General features: G+C 42.0%; 1 protein-coding gene across 4 annotated transcripts in view; it reads left to right on the top strand.

Annotated features, from left to right (window-relative positions):
• Positions 1-23,294, top strand: part of Klp64D (kinesin-like protein 64D) — a 34,040-nt gene extending 10,746 nt beyond the window's left edge. The window contains exons 1-16 of one of the 4 annotated variants that reach the window (XM_075880469.1): positions 57-152; positions 406-506; positions 578-749; positions 1,398-1,542; positions 1,611-1,695; positions 2,507-2,612; positions 3,108-3,247; positions 6,549-6,746; positions 9,040-9,214; positions 10,164-10,259; positions 11,696-11,843; positions 12,573-12,753; positions 18,229-18,465; positions 19,851-19,973; positions 22,613-22,740; positions 23,059-23,294. In XM_075880469.1, coding sequence (XP_075736584.1) covers positions 414-506; positions 578-749; positions 1,398-1,542; positions 1,611-1,695; positions 2,507-2,612; positions 3,108-3,247; positions 6,549-6,746; positions 9,040-9,214; positions 10,164-10,259; positions 11,696-11,843; positions 12,573-12,753; positions 18,229-18,465; positions 19,851-19,973; positions 22,613-22,740; positions 23,059-23,101 — 2,070 coding nt within the window. In that variant the 5' untranslated portion in view covers positions 57-152; positions 406-413 and the 3' untranslated portion in view covers positions 23,102-23,294. Of the gene's footprint in view, positions 1-56; positions 206-405; positions 507-577; positions 750-1,397; positions 1,543-1,610; positions 1,696-2,506; positions 2,613-3,107; positions 3,248-6,548; positions 6,747-9,039; positions 9,215-10,163; positions 10,260-11,695; positions 11,844-12,572; positions 12,754-18,228; positions 18,466-19,850; positions 19,974-22,612; positions 22,741-23,058 lie in introns of those variants that run through there. The other 3 variants (XM_075880456.1, XM_075880461.1, XM_075880473.1) reach the window with 3 other exon arrangements.
• The last annotated feature ends 1,223 nt before the right edge of the window (positions 23,295-24,517 follow it).

Here is a 24,517-nt window from a genome sequence, read left to right as displayed (position 1 = left end):
TGCGCTTGGCTGCTGTCTGGTGTATCTAGCCAATTTGTTATTGCATTTTTGTTTCGTTTTAGAGCTTTCGCGTTCGGCATAGAGATCGGGATAGGTGTTCCCTGGATCGGGGTTCTGGAAACTAACCGGTGCTAACGGCGGAAACTTTGCAGGTAATCATCTGCTGAGAACACCAATCTGCTCTAAAGCCGATCGTCATAATGTGGTAGTGCTACGGCTAACGTATGGCCTTTGATTTGCTTTCGGGTGCTATCCGCTGGATGTTTGTGGCGAGTGTAGTGCACCTTACGTCGCTTCTTCTTGAAGTTTCATATTCTGTGCTAACAACAATGAACGTTGGCGGTTGAGATCTTCGTATGATTTACTATAAAAACTGAGCTTATTATTTTCATTTCTATCTTGCAGTGCGCATTATGTCGGCCGACGCGGAGAATATTCGCGTCGTGGTCCGATGCCGTCCTCTCAGCGAAAAGGAGCTGGCTGCAGGATGCCAGGAAATTGTAACGGTAAGATTCCTACTCGTTGTTTTATCGTAATTGTCCTTGTACTACATCACCACTGTGAACTCGCACTGCAGGTCGACACTGTTCAGGGTACCGTCTTGGTCACCAACCCAAGCGGGGCACACGGAGATGTACCTCCTAAAATGTTCACGTTTGACACTGTCTTCGATGTGAATTCCAAACAAGTCGAAGTCTACAACCAGGCAGCTAGGCCGATTGTTGAAAATGTGCTCGAAGGATATAATGGTCAGTGAGTTTTCAACTTATAATCTGCCACTTGAAACGAGCGAAATTGGGTATTGGTGCATATAACATGTATAATCGCTGAGCACGTGCGTCACATACAGTACGTATTCAGTGTTATGGGACTCGAATAGTCATTGCGTATCTATAAGTGTAATGTCTCAGCCAATTCCATTGCCGCCACATTTACGGCAGTGATGAAGCTGTCAAATGAAATGTGCAGTAGCATTTTCTTAATTCATCGAATTAAGTAATTTCTAAATGATTTTCTAAATGATTTTTCCTTTTCAAGAAAGCTGCTAATGTGAACATCAATTTTCTTCCGTCTCGGTCAGTCTTATTTGAAGATACTTTTGTTAATGAAATGTACCACGTACTTACAGCATGCCCCTTGCTCAAAAAATTAACATTTTTTTTTTACCGGCCTTTCCAAGTAACGTGTGCTGTTAGCAATTTTTTAACAAGGTAGTGTAGTGGCAGGAGAAATGAACAAGACACCTGCTGTGCAAGTCGTAAAGCAGACAATTTTCAATATCGTGTAATTAAACATACTTTATAAGCACATTTATTTGCAGCTTCATTTGCTAGGAACAACTAGCAATTAAAAATTTTTTGTCTCAGTTGCGCCTAAGTGACGTTTTCTCTTTGCAGGCACAATTTTCGCTTACGGACAGACTGGTACTGGAAAGACGTTCACCATGGTGGGAGATCGCTCAGTTCCGGAGTTAAAGGGGATCATTCCAAACTCATTTGCTCATATCTTTGGCCATATCGCTAAAGCTGAGGACGACAAAAAGTAAGATGCTAGGCCAAGATGTGTGATTGTCAACTGTTTACTAAATTGTAGTTTACTTTGTCTTCAAGGTTCCTAGTGAGGGCATCATACCTTGAGATTTACAATGAAGAAGCCAGAGATCTTTTGGCAAAGGACCAAAATGCAAGACTCGAAGTAAGTGCATTACATTCTACTAAAATGATTTCTTGCTTAAAGGGACACTAAAGCCAACTATTAAGTTGACGTTGATTGTTGAAATGGTGGTCCAGAAACCTCTTAGTGTTACTTTTGTGCCAAGGAAAGGCCTATTTTGAAATAAAATCACGTTTTAGTGCTCCGTGTCGGGTTAGCGCATTTCAAGTTACCCACCTCAAGACACAGACCATCTCACGTCACTTTTGCGAGCACAATGTTGCCCGGCTTTACTGCGCTAGTAGCAGCAGACCGAAGGCAGCAGGAGCCTAAGCAGCAGCAACGGCCATTGATTAATTTCCCGCCATTGGCTTCAATATTGCAGGTGCTTTTGTTTCAACTGCGCCTCGCTAGATGGCACCACCTGTCCTGTGTAACCACTCGAAAATAGAATTTTTGAACCACTCGCGCCATTCCGCATAATAACGTCCAGCAGTTCTTTTTTACGTGAGTCAAAGAGAAACGAACAAGCAGCATTTTATTGCGTCTCTTGACGCACGGAACATTTTTTTATTTAGTGCAGTTAGATAGATTACTAGTGATTCATTGTAGGTGGTCCGTCTGATGTCATCAGAATCATTTTGAAAATGTTCTACTGCGGTGTTTGTGTTATTTTGCATTTACTTTAATTTATCGGTAAGTAGGGCTCTGTTGTTGACAATATTTTTCTTTTAGATGTTGTCATACATTGAGCTTTCACTCTGACGTAAATTGTTATTTGACTTTAGTGTCCCTTTAACTTGAAAACTTAAGTGTGAAAGATGTACATGTAATGTCCAATTGCCTGTTTCAGGTTAAGGAAAGGCCAGACATCGGTGTATATGTCAAGGGACTTTCAAGCTGCGTCGTCAAAACAGCAGATGAACTGGATCGAATCATGACACTTGGAAACAAAAATAGTGAGGTCACGTTGGTTATCTTATGCAACTGTGTTGCAAGCAGGATATTTCAAAAAATGACACTTAGGTTAGCAAACTGGTGCAGCTTTAGTGATGCCTGAAGGCATTACTTCATGTTTGCTCATTGTTTGGATCTGTGGGCCCACAATGTCACGAAGCGAAGCTGTGCCTCTGAGCTTCACTGCAACTGTTTTCTGTTGAGTTCTGCTTCGTGCATTTGCACTCTGTAGAGTGTGGCCATGCACTGCCACACTTAGAGGAATCATGACATCCTTATTCACTACTTGGGCTTTGACATGCAATTAAAACAAGAAAAGTTCAGCTTCTATGTCATCATTTCTGTTAGATAAATGAAAATATGGTTCACATGTAAGTATTTGTCAGTCTCAACTGTTTTAGCTTGGCTTTGGAGTGCCCTTTTAGCATGGCTCAAATGTTCCCTTCCTTAATTGTCGCTTATGTGTATCACTGAGTACTCTCGTTTTCCGTTCTCAGGGGCTGTGGGTGCAACCAACATGAATGCACACAGCTCTCGTTCACACGCCATGTTTACGATCACCGTAGAGTGCAGTGAGTGCGGTCTGGACGGTAGGCAGCATGTCCGTGTTGGCAAGCTTCACCTGGTTGACCTGGCGGTGAGTTTGAAGTTAATTAACTGAATTGCAAAATGCAATGCATATATGGTGCCACATTTTCAGAAGCACGCCAAAAAGTAAGGACTATGAGAGGACGTCCTATAAAACTTAGACAAAGCAGCTTTAGTAGGGGGTGTGCGAAGAGTAAATTTCAGGCTCGAAGTTAACTCAATCTGAATGGTGATTTGGTCAGATATTTCATATTGAATAGTTTGAATAGTATATATAGCACACATTGTTAAAAAAAATGAGCATATTTGTCATGTTCCAACTAACCTGCACAATGTTTTCTAAAGATTGGACAAAGTCATATACGAATGTCGTTCTTTTTGGTTTAAAGTGAAGTTGAAAGCAACTTTGAATAGTAGCAGGATTTGAGCTTCAGTAGGATGTAAGTGATAACCAGTAAAATACATCACATTTTAACACTTAATATGCTTAAAGCATATAAGCCTGTATAATGAACTTTAAGCTTAAATTATTATTCAGTGCAAAGGTAATATGTACATTTATTTTTAAAGACTGTGTTCGTTGCAGTGCGATTTTTTTTTTTTTTTTGATAGGGCTTACATGGCTTGGCACTTCTACACTGCAGTGAAACCACCTTTACAGGGGGTTACTTGTTTAAAATACGCATATTCGTTCATCTCGAATAATTTAAAGTCTTGTCGAAGCTATATTCTTTATTTGAATATTTGAAGTGCTTGAGTATTTGCACATGCTTAAACCTTAGTTTCAGGAGTTATCTGCCAATCCTCTTGTAAATTGTGCTTTGTTGCTTTCTATGTTTCGTACCATTTGTCGGTGCATTCACTTTGTGCATGTGAAGACTGACAGCTTTGTACTGAAGAAATGTCATGCAGGCATTTTTTAGCAAAAACGTGCATTTGATCGCTTTGCCTATATGCATGCAACATTGTGAAAATTTTCTTTTGTGGAACAAAAAGCAGATTACTTTCCTTCAAGGACATAACTGTAAATAAAGTCTTAATATAATGTATAAATGGTATCAACTATTATAAGGTTAGTTGTTATAAAATGCATCTTTTTATATTTTATGTATCCTTATAGGTCTTCCTGGTTTCTGCTGAAGTCATGGTTTTTCATATTGAATTGAATTGAGTTTATTGCACAATAAGGTTGCGAGGAGACCAGGCAAAAAAGCTGCGCTGAGCAGCTTCAGGGGAACCTGGCCGCCTCACACGCTGAGCGGTTACAGCAATTCAAAGCATGTGCTATACCTAATGCATGAACAGAACAGAAAAACAGTAAACAAACACGGTAAGAAATAATGAACGAGGGTATTGTGTAAACATTCGAAAAACCAAGATAAAAAAAATACCCGTAGTGATGGAGACAGCAAAAACAAAAAACAAAAAAAAAAAAAACCTGATGAACCTATGGCAGCACAATCAATCATACAAATATGCCACGTAGGCTTTTCAGCAAGGGAGTGGATACATCGAGACCATTTTCTTTGTGTAACCGATTTAAAATAGCCAGTAAACAAAACTGTAGCATTTGGTTACTGTATAAAGTTCTGTTTTTGCTGACAATCCAAGGTTCCCTATGACGAAATTTATAAAAGCAGTTATGTTGCTACAAAAATGCCAGTTGTATCAAAGAGTCATTATTCTTAATTTTGCCCAGTGTATACATGCGACAAAGCCTATATGTGTAAAAAGATTCAATTTTATGGTACTAAGCTCTATGAACAAAGGAGCAGCATGCTAAAGATATGGCATCCTGGGAACAAGGCATATAGCTCTTTTTCGTAGTACCTTGAGTCTCTGAACATTTTCAACTGTAGTGGTCCCCCAGACTAGAATTCCGTACTGAACCAAAGAAAGAAACATAGAATTATATAAAATTTTGTTAATGGGGGGGGGGGGGGGGGTTTGTAGGAAAATAACTGCAATGGCAAAGCTTAGTACCTGTTGCTTTAGATAATTTACTGAGTGATTCACTTGGTAATCCCGTGACATAGTTTCGAAGAAATATATGCCAAGTGATTTGAAAGCCAGCAGTATTTCTATTTCAGTATTGTTTAATTTAATGGGGCTCAGTTGAAAATGTGTATTACAGGAATGAAACATTACTGCTTTTTTTTTCCTGCATTTATTTCAAGATAATTGCTCGTCGCCCACTTCTGTATACTTGCAAGTGTTTTATTGGCTCGATTTGACATTTGAGAACCTAACTCACCCTCGAAAAACATGCTATATCGTCTGTATAAACGATGCACTTTGCTGATGAGTCAACACTTACTATGTCATTGATGTACAATATGAGAAGGTACGGACCCAATATGCTCCCCTGTGAGACGCCTGTTGTTACAGATTCCAACTCTGAATGGTCCGCAGCTATAGTTACGAATTGGCGCCTGTGTTGAAGGTAGGGTGTGATTAGAGAATGAGCTACGCCCCGAATACCATAGTGATCAAGTTTTTCAAGCAAGGCATTGTGAGCTATAAGGTCAAAGGCCTTTGAAAAAATGAGAAAAATGCTAAGCACCATTTTCTTTTCCTCAAATTTTTGCAATATAACCTCTTTTTGGGTCATGACGGCTAATTCAGCTCACCTGTTTTTCGGAAAACCAAATTGTGCAGGCCTTATATGATATTAAAGTGGTCAGTGAACAAACAAATCAACTCCAATATTATTTTCTCTAAACCTTTCTTGCCATATCATTTTATGTCACCCTTTTGTTATTTTTTGCTGTAAGAACTTATTTCTATGTTATAAGGGACAATAAAAAATGAACACATTTGTGACAATCAATGTTTTATAGCACTTGCAGTAGCACTTCTTACAATGGCAAAAGTCTCATGCAAAACTTTGTCAATGAAGTATCAGACAGCTCTGAATGTTAAACACTTCCTTTTAACAATCGTAACAGTGTATCACACTGATATAAGCTTGATCTTTCATTTGGCACGTTGGCGAAGTCTTTGGCACTTACCACCTCTTTTTGAGCACGCTTTCTTTGCAGTTTTAGCTATACCTTGTATACTGAAACTGCCAAGCTACACATGGGAAGTCCCAACACACTGTCCATGAATATGGCTGTGGGGTGATCCGTCGTACGACTAAAATCTCGGTTCTTGTTGGAGACAGTATTACTTTAATAAATCAATCCATGATTTTTTTTATTTTATGTAACTTTAGGAAGATTGCACCATCTCTTCTTTCAATTGATCTGGAAAAAAAGGTCTGGTTCAGGGATGAATCTCTAGCCACCATTTTTTTTACTTCGTAAGAAATTTTAAAAAATATAACATCTTGTCGTTTTCCTTTTCAGGGTTCAGAGCGTCAGAGCAAAACAGGCTCTTCTGGTCAGAGGCTACGAGAAGCTTCGAAAATCAATTTGTCTCTGTCAACTCTCGGTAATGTTATCTCTGCTCTGGTTGATGGCAAAAGCACACATGTGCCTTATCGGAACTCAAAGCTGACCCGCCTGTTGCAAGATTCACTTGGTGGCAACTCAAAAACCTTAATGGCAAGTGTATATCTTTAAATTCATGCTCCACCTTCATACATACTGTGCGATGCTGGGGAAGACAGGATATTTTCTTGCAGTGGTTGTTCTTTTTAAAAGTAATACTTTAAAAATTATATTTATATCAAAAGTGGAGAAAAAGCAACCATAATCCTAGCTGCTGCCTCTTATCTTCGCTGAGGGCATGGTGCTGCAATGTTTACGTATACAATCCTGGGTGTGCAGTTAGAAATCTTGCGTAGTCAAAATATTGTCGTCAAACGGAAGCAGAGTAGAGTCTGCATTATCTCTTAGTGCTCTTCACACTGCCATGAAAATGTCGACATTGGGTGAGTTTTGGCAAATGTCATCATAAGATAGTTTCAGTGATTTTTTAAGTTTTTTTTAAAAATAAGATCTCGTAGCCAGGTGGGAAAAAGTACGCCTTGTTGGGTGTGACATGTGTACAATGCGTTTTCATCGGCCATAATGATGCATATTTTTCGTGTCTTACAATTTGTGTTTCATTATATGCTTGACACATCAAGTAATAAAGTGAATAAGGATCCCTGTAGTCAAGATTGTATCGCTGGCCGTGTAATATTTAAGAGTGCTGTTTTGAAGCTAGGCTACTTTCCGGCACTGAATAAAGCATTCAGTGCTGGGTATTCACGGTCAGTTCCAAAAGTTTGCTTGGGATAGTTTTTTTTTTATGTAGTGGTATGCCTTTGTTATTCAGTCTGCAACGTTGTGTTGTACTAACCTAATTGGACCTATCCTCACCTTACCTAGGTCACTGTGGAATGTGCCTATTGCTGCAGAATGCAATGCGAGTTCTAGGCTGCCTGCGCAACATTTCGAGACATTCATGTTTCCTATAATTTATACATCCAGTGAACCATTTTAAGTGTAAAACTGACTATAGTTGGCTATTTTAACTCTTCTTTCAATGTTATCAGCTTATACTTCTAGCCCAACCGGAACTGAAAGCCAAAAGTGTCAAGAATTTGAACTTTTTTGTTTTGTAGATGTGGCTTTGTCAATCACATACTGAACTATGCAGTTCTTTTGGATTTTTAACTGTGTAAGCTCCGTGAAAGGTGAAGTAGTCATAAACAGGCTTCAGCAGTATGTGGCATTTTTGGACACCAAATCAGTGTTGAGCTGTCATTGTGACAGTTGAAGGGAAACAAAAGGCAAATATAAAGTCGGTGTTGATTGCTGAAATAGTGGTCCAGAAACCTCGTAGTGCTACTTTCGTGCCAAGGAAATGCTTTTTTTGAAATAAAATCATCACCATTTTGATGGTCCACACGGTCTTGGCACACTTCAAATTACCTACCTCAAGACAGACCTCCTGACATAACAGTTGCCTTGCCCAATGTAGCCCACTTTTACTGTGCAGCCTCCTACGCTAGCAGCAACAAAGTGACAGTAACAGGAGGCACAGCAGGAACAACAGCCTTTGAACTATTTCTTGATTGCTTGGATCAACTAGGCTTGGCTAGATGGAACTGCCTATCCAGCTTAACCAGGCAAAAACGGAACTATTGGACCACTCGCACAATTTTCCATAGTAATTCCAGGCTGTTCTTTTTTATATGAATCAAACAGAAACGTACAAGCAGCATTTTATTAGCTGTTATAATGCATGGAAGATTCTTTCTTAACTGCAGATAATTTGGATGCCAGTGATCAATTGCAGTCAGACAATTTGACGTCATTGGGATCATTTTCAAAATGTCTCACTCACAGTGCATGTCTTGTCGTACATTTATGTAAATTTCTCGTTAGTAAAGCACTGCTGTTGATAAATATGCCATTTTAGAGATTTCAAAACATTGATCTTTCACTCTGATGCAAACTGTTGTTTGCCTTTAGTATACCTTTAAATATTGGTAAGTTTAGTCCTGAGACTTTCAGCTGTGGCTGCCACTGGACGACTTGATCAAGATTAGTACATGATAAGATGAATTGCCTTGCATTGGTGCTCAGCCATTGGTTATGTTCGTTTTGGGCAAATGTGTTGTTGGTGTTGTGCAGCCTTGCTCTTGGCGAGTTGATGGGATGCCTTCGCTTGTCAAATTTTTGCAGTTCTCGGGAAATTCTGTCTGTCTTCCCATAATGCTTCCATTGAAAGCTATTGAGTCACTGGCAGACCTGTAAAAATTGCCATATTTTTTACTTTAATGCCGTCGTGCTGTACGATAATGGATAAGTGCTCAGACATTTAATGTCCTGGTACAAAACTTTAGAAACGTTCATCACAGCTTTTTTTTTTTGGGTGCTTACATATTTTATTGATGTTTTGTAGTGCACCAACATTGGCCCTGCCGACTATAACTACGATGAAACAATTAGCGCTCTTCGTTATGCCAACCGAGCCAAGAACATCAAGAACAAGGCCAGAATCAACGAAGATCCAAAGGATGCCCTGCTTCGTCAGTTTCAAAAGGAAATCGAGGACCTCAGAAAACAACTTCAGGAAGGTGTGCAGCCTTTTCCTTTTTATAAATCAACAATAGTCGAGCTTTACTGCTGTGTACTCGGTACAAGCTGAAGTTTTATGTTGTAGAGTTAAAACTTTGAATTTGCGCATGCTTCGGGATGACTATTCGTGGGGAAATAGTGATCTTCCATTGGTAGTTTGATTGCAATGGCATTGCACTAATGAGCTTAACGTCGTGAGATTAATGCCAGCCTCAGTGTGTTCATAGCACTGAGGGTGTAGTGGGGAGATGGTTGTGTACTTAGATTCAGATGAATGTGAAAAAAAAAAAAAAAAAACCGAAGTTGTCAAAATTAACTTCTAGTACCCCACTGCGGTATGCCTCGTAATCAATAATATCTGAGGTTTTGCGTGCAGAAACCACAATATGATTATGAGGGACGCTGTAGTGGAGGGCTCTAGAAATTTTGACCATCTGGGTGTTCTTTAAAAGTGCACGGACAACGTAAAGTGCATGGAGCTCCAGCATTTCGCCTCCATTGAAATGCGACTGCCGCAGTTGGAATCGAACCGGCGACTTTAAGCAGCCCTGCGCCGTAACCACTACTCTACCATCGAGGCGGACAATGTGCCTCATAATCAAATTGCGTCTTTGGCTGGTTAAACTCGAGAACTTCATTTTAAAAAATTGTGGCTACTTAGCATTGCTAAGAGATTGACCCCATCTTATTCATTAATAGTAAATGGAAGTAACCAAGTTAAAGGAGAAACAGCTGATGGTTGACAAGATGTTGAAGTGGCAGCAGTAGGCTTTTACAAATGTAGTGACAGATGTGAATTCTCTGTGTTCGCCTAGCAGAATGTGCAAATTTACTAATCACGTACCTCAGTGCAGTAGCTTTAATGGAAAAAATACTTCCTTAAGATGATGCAGAAGCTAATAGTCGGGCATAAATTTCTAATCACTTAGTGCATTCGTTACTTTTCAGGGGCTGACGAATCAACACCTGAGGATGAAAGCAGTGAAGAAGCTAGCTGTGGTGATGATAGCACCGATAAAAAGGACAAGCGGAAACGGAAGAAAGGTTTGCGAGTTACGGATGTCTTTCTGTGAGCTAATTTGTACTCCCGGTTATTGATTTGATTACAGTGCTTTGAATGCCTCATGCACGCTGCATATTCTTGATAAATGCCTTCTTGCTGGTGTTTTATCACTGTAATACTGACTTCTACATCGATTTTATTAGGTAATGATCTTTCTTTGAATGAAAAAAAGTCACCAAAGGCACAATACTGTCAAATTGTTGGGTAATTGTCTCTATGTGATTATAACAAAAGCTCATCTGCTTTTCAACTGCATTTATATTGATTTAGCTAGTAAAGGAAGTTTTGAACCAAGTTACTCATTGGGAAGGCAATAGTGCGGTGTTTAATTAGTAGAAATCACAGGCATGCTGGTTGTATTTCTTTTGACAGATTGACCACACTTGAGAGGTGCAACTTTCCTGTGGTCACTTGAATGTAATTTCAAACACAGATTGCTGGGTGTTTAGTTTATTTTAAGTTGGAAATTTTTCAGGTGTGTCAACATTTCTTGGATCATCAATAATTTTTATGGGTGTGCCTTGTTCACTCAGGGGCTTTCTGTAGAGCTGTGTGAATAGTAATATTTTGAGCGCAAAGTGAATAGCAATAATAAGTGTGAATTGTTATCGAATAATAATTGAATTGATCTGTAGACGGATCGACTTCTAGAGTCAATCTGTTTATGGTCATAGCGGAGGTGTAAAGACAGCTTTGCCGTAGTACTGGAAGTTGATGCAGTGAGGCACATTAAACATATGAAGGCGCCACCATAGCAGTACAGTGCATCTCCAGGTTGGAACTGACGTTTTCTCGAGTCACATTTACAACCACAGCGGAGTTTGAAGGGCAGCTTTGCTGAAATGTGAATGTGATGGGGTGAAGCATATAACAAATTTTGAAGGGGCCATAGTCAATAGCATGTTTACTGTATTTGTCTTCGGCAAGTTCTAATAGTTTGAATAGTAAAATTATGGTGCTAATCAAATAGCCAACACTATTTGAAAAATATGTGAAAGTTTGAACATTTGCACTCCCCCAGTTTTCGGTTACATAGTCTAAAAATATGCTTCAAAAGTATATAAAAAATGCACTGAATGAAATTAATTTTGGTTGCAAGGCTGATTCACAATTAGGGTGTTGTACAAATTATGGCAGATTACCTTAAAAGGCTGTACAGCCATAACAACACTCTTTTTTTTGTATTGCTTCTAAAATCAAACAAGGCCATTGCTAAGACACATGTATGTTGTCTTGCTGCTTTGGAAATCAGCCATAATTAATTCCCTAGTATCCACAAACATAATAGTATATAGGTCCCCTGGTATCTGTGGTGATTTAATCATATTCTGGTACGGTTACATAAACTGAGAAGCATACATTTCTATGTCTATTTGTGTGTTTGTGTGGCGCAATTTCTGTTTTGTTGTTTGTGCAGCCATTTCGGAAGAGAAGATGCGTGAGATACAAGCGCAAATTTTGGCTGACCGAAAAACCTTGTCAGAGAAAAAGGACATGGCCCAGGAAGAGCGTGATCGTCTCGCTAGTGAACTCGAGATAAGAGAACAACAGCTGAATGCAGCAAGGTTGGTTCTTGCTTTTCGAAAGCTCTCGGTTCTTTACTCAATTTCATGCTTAGCATTATTGTGGGCCCTTGGTGCCCTTTTTTGCTTGTTCCCGAGTTTTCTGCACATTTGTATCGTAACTTTGCGGCACAGTTGTGTGTAGCCCTTCCTCTGCGAACGGCCACCTCTCTTGCAACTGCTGTGCTGGTTCTTTCCACGAGCAGGAAACAGCCTACCTGCAATATGATGCCGTACAGAGCATTTGTTGCCATTTGGTATTAACTGCTAACTAGATGTGATTACTGAGGCCGCTGTACTATTTTAAATGTATTTACAGCCCCGTCGAACTGTGCATGTTGCGAGCTGTGTCAGGTAGGATTCGTACAGCTCACTAAGGCATGTTGTTTAGTACAGGGCCAAATAATACAAAATGCTTGGGATTTATATGTCGAAATTGTGCACGTTCAAGTACTAACATTGTCTATGCACAGAATGATACCATATAGTAATAGCAGAAAAGTTTTGGCCATCATTAGACAGGTTTTTTTTTTTTGGCTGCTGAAGTATTCTTTATGCTTCAGACCAGTGTTGACAGGAACAGTTTCATTCCCTAACCCTTCTTAGGGAAGGGCATATTTTCAGTTTTTAGCACGACCTGCCATCAAATACAAGATAATTTTTGTGTATGTTGGGTGTCCAAAGCTATTCTTTTGCCATTTTTGTTGGACTACTGGAGCTTTTTGTTCGCAGAGAAGAGCAGGAAGGTTTGATGCAAAAGCTTCATGCACTCGAAAAGAAGATCATCGTTGGAGGTGAGAACCTGCTTCAAAAGGCTGAAGAGCAAGAACGGCTCTTGGAAGAGAGTGCACGAGAACTTGAAGAGAGAAAGCGAAAAGAGGCTGCTCTCAGAGAAGCCCTGGAGCAGAAAGAGGTGGGTCAGGTTTCTTATTTGCTGAGCTTCAGTGTGTGTGTATATATATAAATATATATTAATACGGGACTTTCGTTGAAGTGGGGTAGAGGAAAAAGAAGTGAATGTGTTCTGTGCCAGGCCTGACTTCTGCAACCATCTATCATCCCGCTTGTACAATAAACATCTCTCACCTGTAACATAATTGGTGAAGAGTGCTGGGTAACGCCTTGGAGCACCGGACAAGTACGGCGGAAGACACACCCTTGGAGCTTCACCGGAGCTGCAGACTCGCAGGACTTCCACCGCTATGAGTCATCATGATCCCTGACGGCGAAATCCAACCAGCTGCGCCTAACACCTATGAACACCATTACAGGGAACCGTGCCCGTTCTCTGGGAAACCTGGAGAGGACGTCGATGAATGGCTCAAGCACTATCGGCAGGTGAGTCTGTATAACTGCTGGGACACAACCGGCCAGCGCAACTACGTACCACTTTTTCTTGAGGGAACCGTGTTGATGTGGTACGAGAATCATGAGGAGACTATGTGGGCGAATTTCGTGGACGAAATCAAGAAGTGTTTTGGAAATCTGAATATGATAAAGAAGCCTGCTGAGCATACTCTGAGCCAATGTGCTCAAGTCCATGGGGAGAGATGTACGACGTATATTGAAGAAGTTCTCAAGCTTTGCAAGAGTGTGGACCCACTAATGACTGATGAGGATAAGGTCAAGCATCTCCTTAAGGGCATTGCGGAGGAAATCTGTCACTACCTTGTAGGAAAGGAGGACTTGCAGTCGGCCAATGACATCATCCGACATGGCCGAACATTTGAGGCCGTTAAAGCGCGGCGCATTCCGGCAAAGTTTGGTAGACTCCCCAACGTCACAACGGTCGCAAGCAACGACGTAGTCCCTCCACCCAGCGATCTGACGTCAACAATATGAGAAATAGTGCGCGAAGAACTTGATCGGCGAGACGCTGCTGCGCCGTCGATAGCACATGGCCACGGTTCTTATACGTCATGCGGCCCCCCGCCTGCGTCCATCAAAGATGCAGGCTTCGTAGACTCAAGGATGCCGGTACAGTTGCGTCGTCATGCCTATAAGTCTGATCCGCGAAACGACTCCGTGAAAAGGTCACCCCATGATAGAGCAGTGTGGCAAGGTTATGCCATTGACCACCTTCAGCAGCGAGTGGGGCGTGAAGCACCTGTGTGCTTTTACTGCGGCGTTTGTAGACATATAGCCCGCTTCTGCTCAGAGTGGCAGCGGTCACCTCTGCCGCAGTATCAACGACCCCCGGCATCCTCACGGTGCGCAAGTACTTGGAGAAATTATCACTGGCCACCCAGCGGCTTCTACCGAACCGACTTCCAATAGACCTTCTGCAGCGATTCGCCAACTTCTGTGCGCAGTGTGACGCCACCAGCCTCTTCCCTCCAGCATCGGTCACCATCACCAGGTCGTCGGCGTCTCACTTCTCCTCCTCCACTGGGAAATTAGACGCCGCGGTCGGTGAAGGTGAGGTCGCCGGACATTTTTCACTGCAAACAGATATGCCTCCGTCAGTTTCCATGCTACAAAATAGGGTTAGTGCTCTTATAGATGGTGTCCCCACGTCCCAGTTAGTCGACACAGGAGCAACTGTTTTCGTCATGAGCAGAAATTTTAAGACTCATCTTGGCAAGAAAGTGATGTTCTCTTGGTGAAGCCAGACAACGTTTCGTGCAGTGAGTGGAGAACCGTTGCGCCCAGTGGGAGTTTGTACAGCAACTGTTAGTTTCGGCGCTAAATTGTTTAAGGCAGATCTTGCACTTTTTTTTAAATTCTACTCATGACGTTATCCTGGGGATAGACTTTCTGAAAGAATGTGGAGCCATTGTGGATTGTGCAGCTGGCGAAGTTTTACTGTCTGGTTTTTGTGAAGAGCCCACGCGAGGCCAACAGACTATCGCAGTCGTTGATGACATAGTTTTACCAGCCCAGTCCAGTGCCTGTTAGTATTTGTGGTATCACAACAAATAACGTTGACGTTATAGTTTACCCAATCCAGCTGAGCTGTGCGAAAAAGGATGTGGTTGTGCCGCATCGTGTGATTTCTGCAAGTAGTGGCAAAGCCTTGGTATGGGTGGTCAGCACCTCTTTTGAGCCGATTGTACTGCCTGGTGGAATGAGGCTGGCTGTGTTTGAATTCAACGTCAGGAGCAATGTCAACATTGCAGTCATTAGCAACGACAGGAAAAAGGAAAATGCGTCGGATGTGGCTTGTCCTAGTGATGACATACTAATAGATATGATGAATAAGTTGCTATCGCCAGAGAAGAGACAAGCGTTAGTTCGAATACTCTCCAATCGTGCAACCGTTTTTGATTTTGCACTCAATAGCTGCAGAATTTCTGCACCACCTTCACGCACTCATTATGCGATTGATACTGGTTCCGCCCATCCCATTCGTCAGAGACCATACAGAGTAGCTCCGTCGGAGCGTACAGTTATTGCTGAGCAGGTGGAAGAAATGCTGTCGAGACGTCTAGCCCCTGGGCAGCACCATTTATACTTTAAAAAAAAAAAAAAAGGATGGGTCTTGGAGATTCTGTGTAGATTACCGGCGGCTCAACTCAGTTAAAAAAAAAAGACGTATATCCGTGAGAACGACTTGATGTCGTTCTCACGTGCCTTGAGAAAGCAGCACCTACCTTGAATTCCAAAAAGTGTCATTTTGATGATCGTGAAACTCTAGTTCTTGGCCATCTCATAGACAAACACGGCGTTCAGCCTGATCCCCACAAAATCACCGCGGTCAGCACTTTCCCTCAACCACGCTCACTATGAGAACTCCGAAGCTTCCTGGGCCTGTGTTCGTATTTCCGGCACTTTGTTCCTAGCTTCGCCGATGTTGCTGAGCCTCTTACTCATCTGCTCAACGAAGACGTACCCTTCAAGTGGACGAAAGAGTGCAAGTCATCGTTTTCGCAGCTGAAGCTTCTACTCACTTCTGGGCCTATTCTTAGTCATTTCGATGCGTCGGCCCCAACTGAGGTTCACAGTGATGCAAGCGGAATCGGTATCGGCGCAGTATTAGTTTGGCGTCACGGCGCCGCCGAACATGTCATTGCCTAGGCGAGCCGTTCTTTGAGTAAAGCTGAGCGCAATTACACTGTTACAGAGCAAGAATGTCTGGCAGCTGTCTTCGCCGTGCACAAGTTCCGCCCGTGCATTTACGGCCGCCGATTATCTATCGTCAGAGACCACCACTCGCTTTTTTGGCTCACTGGTCTACAAGATCCAACTGGTCGTCTTGCAGGATGGGCGCTCTGTTTGCAAAAATATGACTTTGATGTTTGCTTCAAAAGTGGCCGCTGTCACGCAAACGCTGACTGCCTATCGCAACTTCCCCTTCCCACGACTGAATGCGACGCCGACAATTTAGACAACTGTCTGGCCGCTTTTGACTCACGTTTTCCAGATTTGGAAGCGTTCCGAACAGAACAACGTCATGACCGTAGCCTGGCTCCTTTTTTCTCATCTGCCGTTGATAAGCCGCTTCAGAGCCCATTCATTATACAGGATGGCATTCTTTACATGCGAAATTTCGCTGCAAAGGGGGCCTACTTTTGGTTGTCCCCAAATTATTGCGACCCAACGTGCTGCAAGCTATGCACGACGATCCAACATCTGGGCATATGGGGTTCGCCAAGACCTATCCCCGCACACTGAAACGTTTCTACTGGCCCCGCATGCGTCAGGCTACAGCTAAATACGTGACCAGCTGTGAGCATTGTCAACGGTACAAGAGTCCAACAAGTGCACTGCCAGGATTTCTCCATCCCATACCGCCTCCATGTTTTCCCTTTGAGGTCATCGGTATTGACTTGATGGGCCATTTTCTACAATCTATCACTGGGAACCGCTGGATTATAGTCTGTGTAGACCACCTCATTTGTTATGCTGAAATTGCAGTGATCTCTGCTGCAACAACCGATCACAATTGTGACTTCCTGCTACGCTACATCATCCTCCGGCATGGGCCCCCTCGTGCCATCATCAGCGACCGTGGCCGGCAGTTTGTAGCCGATGTCGTGGAAGAGTTGATTCGCCGGTCTGCTTCCCAGTTTCGTCACGCCACTTTGCATCATCCACAGACCAACGGTTTGACTGAGCGTTTCAACAAGGCGCTCATTAACATGCTCGCTATGTACGTTGATTCCAAGCATAAAAACTGGGACGAAGTTTTACCGTTTATGACCTATGCCTACAACACTGTGCTACAAGAGACCACCGGCTTTAGCCAGTTTTACCTTTTCTACATCCGTGAGCCACGTACTACCCTCTCTCCCGTTTTCTGAGTTAGAAACCCTATCCCTTACAGAGACACCCTGTCGCGCAGAGGAGGCATGGCGCATCGCGCGTCTCCGAACTTTCGCAGCCCAAGACTGTTCAAAGGCTCGCTACGATAAGCGACATCAACATGTGTCATACAGTGAATGTGATATAGTGTGACTGTGGACTCCATATCACAAGAGTGGTTTGTTCCAAAAGTTTCTGGCCCGCTTACAGGTCCTTTTGTCATTTTGTCGCGCCTTAGCGGCATTACGTACGTGATGTCACACGTCACATCTTCTGGCCATCGCTCCAAGAAAACTGACGTCGCACATGTCGCCCGGTTGAAGCCATACCACGTGCGACACTAACTCGCCCAGTGGGCATCGTCTGCAATGGGGGAAATGATACGGGACTTTCCTTGAAGTGAAGTAGAGGAAAAAGAAATGAATGTTTTTCTGTGCCAAGCCTGACTTCTGCAACCATCTATCATCCGGCCTGTGCAATAAACATCTCTCACCTGTAACAATATATAAACAAATACACCATTTTCTCAAATATGGTTGGTGCACTAAACAAGTTTCAGTGTTTAAATTCTGTGTGGAGTTGTCTTCCTTCAGGTACGAACTGTAAATATTTTTTGGGGGGGTTGTTAGTACATTTAGAAAAATCAGGCTTAACTGCACGTGTAGGCTCCTCATCATGTTAAGTCGCAGAGAAAAAGTTACTCTAGCCTGGTTAAACAAACTTGCAAAGATTGACTTAATAACTGGTAATGGACAATATAGAAAAAAAGAAAGGTTTTTCCAATTATGTCTTTATAAAATATACAGTGGCTTTAAACTATCTCTGCTTAGTATATAGGTATAAATTTGCCTTGCCAATTTGGCATCACGTTTAAACATGTCCGAAATAATGGTAATCTCCTCAACATCTTTACATCTTGTTGGTTTCCTGTAAAGTACTGCTGTATGTATAGTACGCTGTGCCAATTTTGTAGTAATGTGAACTGATCCGTGAAAATGCTCTGTTTGTAGCAACCCATTATGCTTGGCTTTAGTTGTAATGGCATCTTATGAATTATTGGAACTGGTAGAATTTCGGGATTTTCGTTTGGCCATGGCTGTGCCGTGATACTGGTATTTACTCGTAGCACATTTTAACTGTGCAGGCTGAGCGGCTGGACATGGAGGAGCGGTATTCCACTCTGCAAGAGGAGGCAGCGGGCAAGACACGTAAGCTCAAGAAGGTCTGGGCTCTGCTCATGAGTGCGAAGGCAGAGATGGCTGACCTACGTCAGGAGCACCAGCGGGAGTCCGAAGGGCTTCTCGAAAACGTGCGCCAGCTCAGCCGGGAACTGCGGCTCAATATGCTCCTCATAGATGCTTTCATCCCACCCGAGTATCAGGTGGGCCTGCCTACTGGGCACTTGTATATTTCCCTGTTGGACTTGTGGTGTACACGTATCCCGAAGGAGTATGGCCACCAGCGTGGGTCCGGTCTTAGCGAGCCGCAGGGCACGCGTTAACCGTCGCCGTGGTGAGAACACGATACTGCTCAAGTCGCAACACTTTATTGTGGCAACACCAAACGCAACGGGCGCGAGGCGCCGTCAGCGAAGTCCGACGAGCCCCGAGGGACGGGAGTCGACGGACGGAAAAGATAGCGTGGCTCACCGTTTGCTGTCCCGGAGAGTATCTGACCGCTCCCGACGCAGCGCCCGAAAACCTCTCGGGAGTCCCCGCGCGTGGCGCCACAGTCAACATCCGCTTCCGGGTGAGGGAGTCACTCCGCTCTCCCACCACGGCAGACAGCAAAGGAGGGCAGACATGTCGGGACATGAGAACGGCAGAAAAGGCGGCAAAGCCCACGCAAAGGCAGCGGGCTAGCCTCAATTCCCATAGACTTCACCGTGTAACGATTTTGTTAATGTAGTCCTGTAGTGGTGGCTTGTGTAGTGGTTTCAGGAATCAAAGGGAGATGAAAGTTGAAAAATGAAAGTTTTTTTCGATTTTTCATTTTGATTTGCTTTCACAAGTTTAGTTTCTCTACTTTCACGACAAAATAACTGTTCGAATATTCGAAGTTCAAATATTCGCACACCCGTAGTTAAAGGATGATATCGTGCTTACTGTTAGTTTGTTTTCACGCGAATTTCACGATGAAAGTGTGTCTTATAGCCTGTGTCAATCGGTATGACAGCACATAAAGATTTGAGGTGGTACGTCCAATTAGATTAATAGAAATACTCGTCTATATATTAGTGCACCAATGGGAGAAATGGGCTTAGACAACAGTAGTATTTCTTCGTATTACCTGCGAGCAAATTGTAGTCCACAGATGGGTAAATGACAGCCTCTACACCTTACTTTTATTAATGAGCTAGAGTGGAACTGCTTTGTGTAGCAGAATATTAAGGACATTTTAAGGTGTGGGATATTTAGATGTTCAACTTAATTTGATTTGTAAAGGAACAGAAATGTAATTTACTTATAAGGTCAGAGTGTGTACTAAAATTTTCTATTGGCATTTATTACACATCCCTCATAAGAAACTAACATCATTGTCATAATAATGAGCCATAGTGGGTTTTAATTTTTGTTTTTGGAAGCAGATGCTTATTCCTTATTACTTTGAAGATTTTTTAGGCAATGCCCTATCTGTGAGATGTTTTCATCTTCAAGTTGCACCAAACATTCTGCATGTGTTATTATTTCAGTTGTTTTTGGTCTCCAGTTCTTGCTTTAACAGTTTATATCAAGGATTTACTGATTCAGCTGTTCAACAACGCAGGAGCTTCTAGAGCTGTGTGTCCAGTGGAACGAAGACATTGGAGAGTGGCAGCTGAAGTGCATTGCATACACGGGAAACAACATGTGCAAGCAGAGTTCTCCTGATGTTGGCAATGTTCATGAGGTTAGTGTCTTCACTTGAGTGGCGTTGCTTACGTGTGCAACATTGATGACTTAGTGGCATCTAGTAATTGTGCAAGTAAAGTGCTGACAAAAAAAGGGTGGTGTCATTGCACCAAGGATCTTGCATGTTCTACTACAGACTACTACTTACCCATTGTTATTGCAGAGGTATGCATAACTCTACATAGCATGCTGGTTGCCATTGTTCACCTTTATACTCATCTGTACAACAAAGTAGAACTTTGTTGACCCTGTCTTAAACTGAGAACTTCCACACTAGCCTCCTCGCCACCTTGAGACAATGTTGCATCAATTTTCTCTGAATGCCAGACTTACCAATAGTTTTCCTAGGCCATGTTGGACAGACCAACAACTGTCGCCATAATAATCGTTGTGTGTTAGAAAGTGGAATGCATCTTATTAAATTGTACATGTTAAGACTTCTTATTTCATTGAAATGGGGTCTGTTTCTCAAAAGTTGTTAAGTAAAAACAGCACCACAGAATAGACACAAAGAAACAGCAGAGTGCTTGTGTTGTTTCTGTTCTTTGTATCTAACCAGTTGCACTGTTTTTATTTTATGATACAGACCAACCGATTTGCTCAACTCACCACTCTGCTTCTTAAGAATTACTAGATCTGATAAGAATACCAGGTTGTATTCCAACTCCAAAGCACTTTCAAGGTTTTATATTCGTTTCATGTTCGTTTAAGGCGTCAGCTAAATTAATTGACATGCTGTAGCTTGATTACACAGAAGCCATCTCTTTTGTATCACCCATATGTACAGTGCCAAAAAGGGCAGAAGTTCAGGGAAGATAAAGGTGTGAGTTGACGATGTGTCATGAACAAGAAAACTTCCTGGAGTGCTGCTTATTTTCTTTCTTTGTTTACCATGATATCTCTTCTTTCTTGCGAATGAAGTTTTCAGTTATATGATCGAGTCCCAGTAGGTTCATTTGTAAATTTATGTGTAAATTCACATGTAGTAATGCCCAAGATTAGGTTGTTTAGTGTACATGGGGACAACAAAATCAGCTGAAAAGTAAGAAAATAGAAATGAATGTATGCCTCTTTACTGCCCTCAAGTGCTCAAATTGACACATTTAAAATAGCCCTGCCAAGGCACTTATTTAGCGGTCTCAGTGCTTGTATGGTGACAGGAGTTAGCTGGTGCACAGGCGTGTAGTTCAAGACAACAGTATGTCCTGCGACAGTGGGTGGCCTCTTTCCATTCATGGTGTGGTTCACTGCAATACGTTGCATGTGCTTGGCTACATAACACTTCTGCATTGTGAAGAAGCTGATATCTTGGGAAGAGAGGAAGAGAGAGAGAATATGGGAAAGGTAGGGAGCTAGCAGAATGGTGCGTGAGAGCGCTGGTTTGAAGTTACGAGATAATCAACATAGTGGTGGTAGTGGCTTCAACTAATGTTTATTATGACAGTGAACTCTTTATCATGTGAACATCTGTTCAAAATCAGAATAATGACCTTTTAGAATATTTCTGCAGTTTTGCTATACATTCTATGCAAAAATCTTTCAGTTAAGCGAACTTCTGAATAGTGAACATTTAAGTTAAACTAACTTAATCTACAAATGGGGGCTCATTTTGTAGATAAATTTAATGAAGTTTTGTGCTCTGCAGCACTAATGTAGCTGATGCGTGCAGCCCCCTAAATCACTCATACATCGGCGGCAGTGCGCCATTGCTTGTGTGTACAGTGCTTCCGAGGCAAAGTGGTCGTGCGGGAGTTGAAAATGAGCAACACACACTTCAGAATCATTCCCAGAGCTATCAGATTTGGGAATTGTCACCAGTCTTCGTCCAAAGCAAAAAAAAAAAAAAAGAAGAAGAAGAAGAGTGCGACGAAGTTCTTGTGGCAGAGGCAGGTTCAAATCTTGTCTCTTTAGCCGAGGCGGTAGGGCACAGTAGAAAGCAATGAATTAATCCAGAGGCAGTGCACAGTAACATATACTCTTTATACAGCTTCGTCTCCTTGTCTAAAGAAAAATTACAGAATTCTTCTCAAAATGAATTGCAGTTAAAATATTTGACTTCATTTCTGCTATGCCCAGCGCTGTATCATATCCCAGTGAATATTCAGTTCATTGAACTTTCAGTTAAGTGAACTATTTTCTTGGGTCTCTTCAAGTTCACTCAAGTGAGAGTTCTCTGCAGTAGGGTTTGATCATTCAAATGCTGTAATGACCATAGAGGACCAAGACAAAAGCAGCTTCATTCAAAGTGCAAGCATTTTACAATGTAAAAAATTGAAACGGGAAGGTGTTCCAGCATCTAAAATTGGTTCTGTGTAATGCATGGTGGTGCCATAAAGCTGTGCAAATGATGAGACAAGTCCATAAAATTGGTCAGTGTTTGATGATATGCTAAGCATGAGACGTGTGTGTGTGTGTGTGTGTGTGTGTGTGTGTGTGTGTGTGTGTGTGTGTGTGTGTGTGTGTGTGTGTATATATATATATATATATATATATATATATATATATATATATATATATATATATATTACTTATTTTGGACACCTAGCAATATCTCAACAGTGGAGTAGTACTGAAAGCAGCATCTAGCTGTATGCTTTCAAAAGCTCGGCTGTTTTTTGTGCTTCCATATTATTTCAGAAATCTGATCTAGACATCTCTCACGTGTACTTGAGCTACTCACCGGATGGGCTGCAGATGCCTGGCCGGCACCGGTCGGGTAGAAAGTCGGCTCGACCAAAGACCTCTCGTCCAAAATCCTCTCGCAGGCAGGTTCAGCTATCTGTTTCTTGGCAAATAGCTGTAGTCGTTGCTTATTGTGCACCAGTTTTGCACACTTTTCTTTTGAGTGTTATTTCACCTTTTCTTTGTACTATTGTGTAATACTTACTTCACCACTAGCAGCACTCTGTGTTGCCGTAGTCTGATGTGTAGAATTTTTCATGTCGTTTTATGAGTAGCTACATACTGTAATATTGTTATGAGTTTTTCTCTCAGAATTTCTCAGGCGAAAAATAAGGCTTTCTGAAATTTAGAGGATACCAAGATTAAGGAATCTGTAACTTTCTTTCTTTATTTTTTTGCAGGGATCACTGTGGAGTTGCCGTGGGAAGCCTCACGCAAGTTTAGCTCCAATGGGCACGCCATTTTTTATTCCTGCTCGACTCTTGCTTGAGAAAGTGCGGTGTCATTTTGTAGTTTTGTTTTTGGTGCGTGTTCTACCAGCTGCCATGCCAGACCAAAAATACCTGTGCACATTAGTAGGCTCCAAATAGAGGCTACTGTGCAACACTTAACACAGAAAGAAAAAGGTACTGCCTGTTTCTTTCTTTGTGTGTGTGTCATGTCACATTTCACTGCTTTAGCTTTGACCAATAATCATGCCCAATGCTTAGCATAAATGTGGCTTTTTATAGCCTTGCATATAAGTACAGTAGGCCAAAACTTTAGCTATTCCATGCAGCGGTCACTTTTTTGTCTGTCAGCGCCGTATTACAAAACGAAGTTGCAAGAAATTACTTCGAGGACATGTGATTTTTGGGCATACACTTGTCCTCACCTTTTTTTGAAACTTAATCTAGTGGTATGGCAAAGATATGCAGAAAAAAACTGCCACTCATGCAGAATAGCTATAGTTTTGGCTGACTGTGCATGCTATTGAGTGTCAGAGGCATAGACAGGAATACCTGTACTGGTGGCCTAATCTTTTGATAGTTTGATAATGTGACTAAGAAAAGCCTTGCATTACACAATTAATGTGTACGAGTGAAAAATAAAATTTAAAAAATTTTTATTGCAGCAGCCAACTATAGATCCACTGCATTGGTGGGTCTGTGACTGTAGAATACTCATGCTGAGCAGTGAATAAGGTTGCTGGCTTTAAGGCTAGCCACCATGGTTGCATTCTAGTGGAAAGGTGTTGCAGAATTCCCATTGGGCTGCATACTTAGCGCACACGTAAGATATTCCCAGTTGGTAAAAATTATTGTGCACCCCTCTGATATGGTTGCGTGTACTTTACAATATTAAATCCAACTATTTAATTTTATATAAACCCAGCATCTTTATACTGGTAACTAAGTTGAGCATAGGCATCCACTGTAACAAGAGCTCTGTATGGGCTGGGTAGTAAACACGTGATGACATGTCAAGCCTGGCACTGCTGTTCTTAATACACCTCTGGTATTCTGTTTGTGGTAGTACATGTTACTCGGTGCACTAAATATGAAAAGGAGCGCAAGACTTCAGTGTAACGGAGACCTGCATTGATATAACAAAAAAGCTTAGTAGGTGGCACGTTACACAGCAAACGACAGTGTAGGAGGCGTTGACTGCTGTTGCACTTGTGGGTGTTCAACGATAAGTGCTATCTTTTATACTGATGAATTGTTCGCAAATGCCTAAAGCCTTTAGTACCATTGTCTATGCTTAGATTTAAATGCTACACGTATACCATGCAATGGCATTGTCTAGTAGTAGCATTTAATTGTCTCGCATTTTTCATTTTTCTTAAAGTGAATGCGTTCATTACTGATTGAGAACCAT

This window comes from Rhipicephalus microplus, chromosome 2 (assembly GCF_043290135.1).
Source record: "Rhipicephalus microplus isolate Deutch F79 chromosome 2, USDA_Rmic, whole genome shotgun sequence".
NCBI lineage: Eukaryota > Metazoa > Arthropoda > Arachnida > Ixodida > Ixodidae > Rhipicephalus > Rhipicephalus microplus.
Note: the sequence above shows the minus strand (reverse complement) of the source record. Positions and strands in the feature narration are given on the sequence as shown.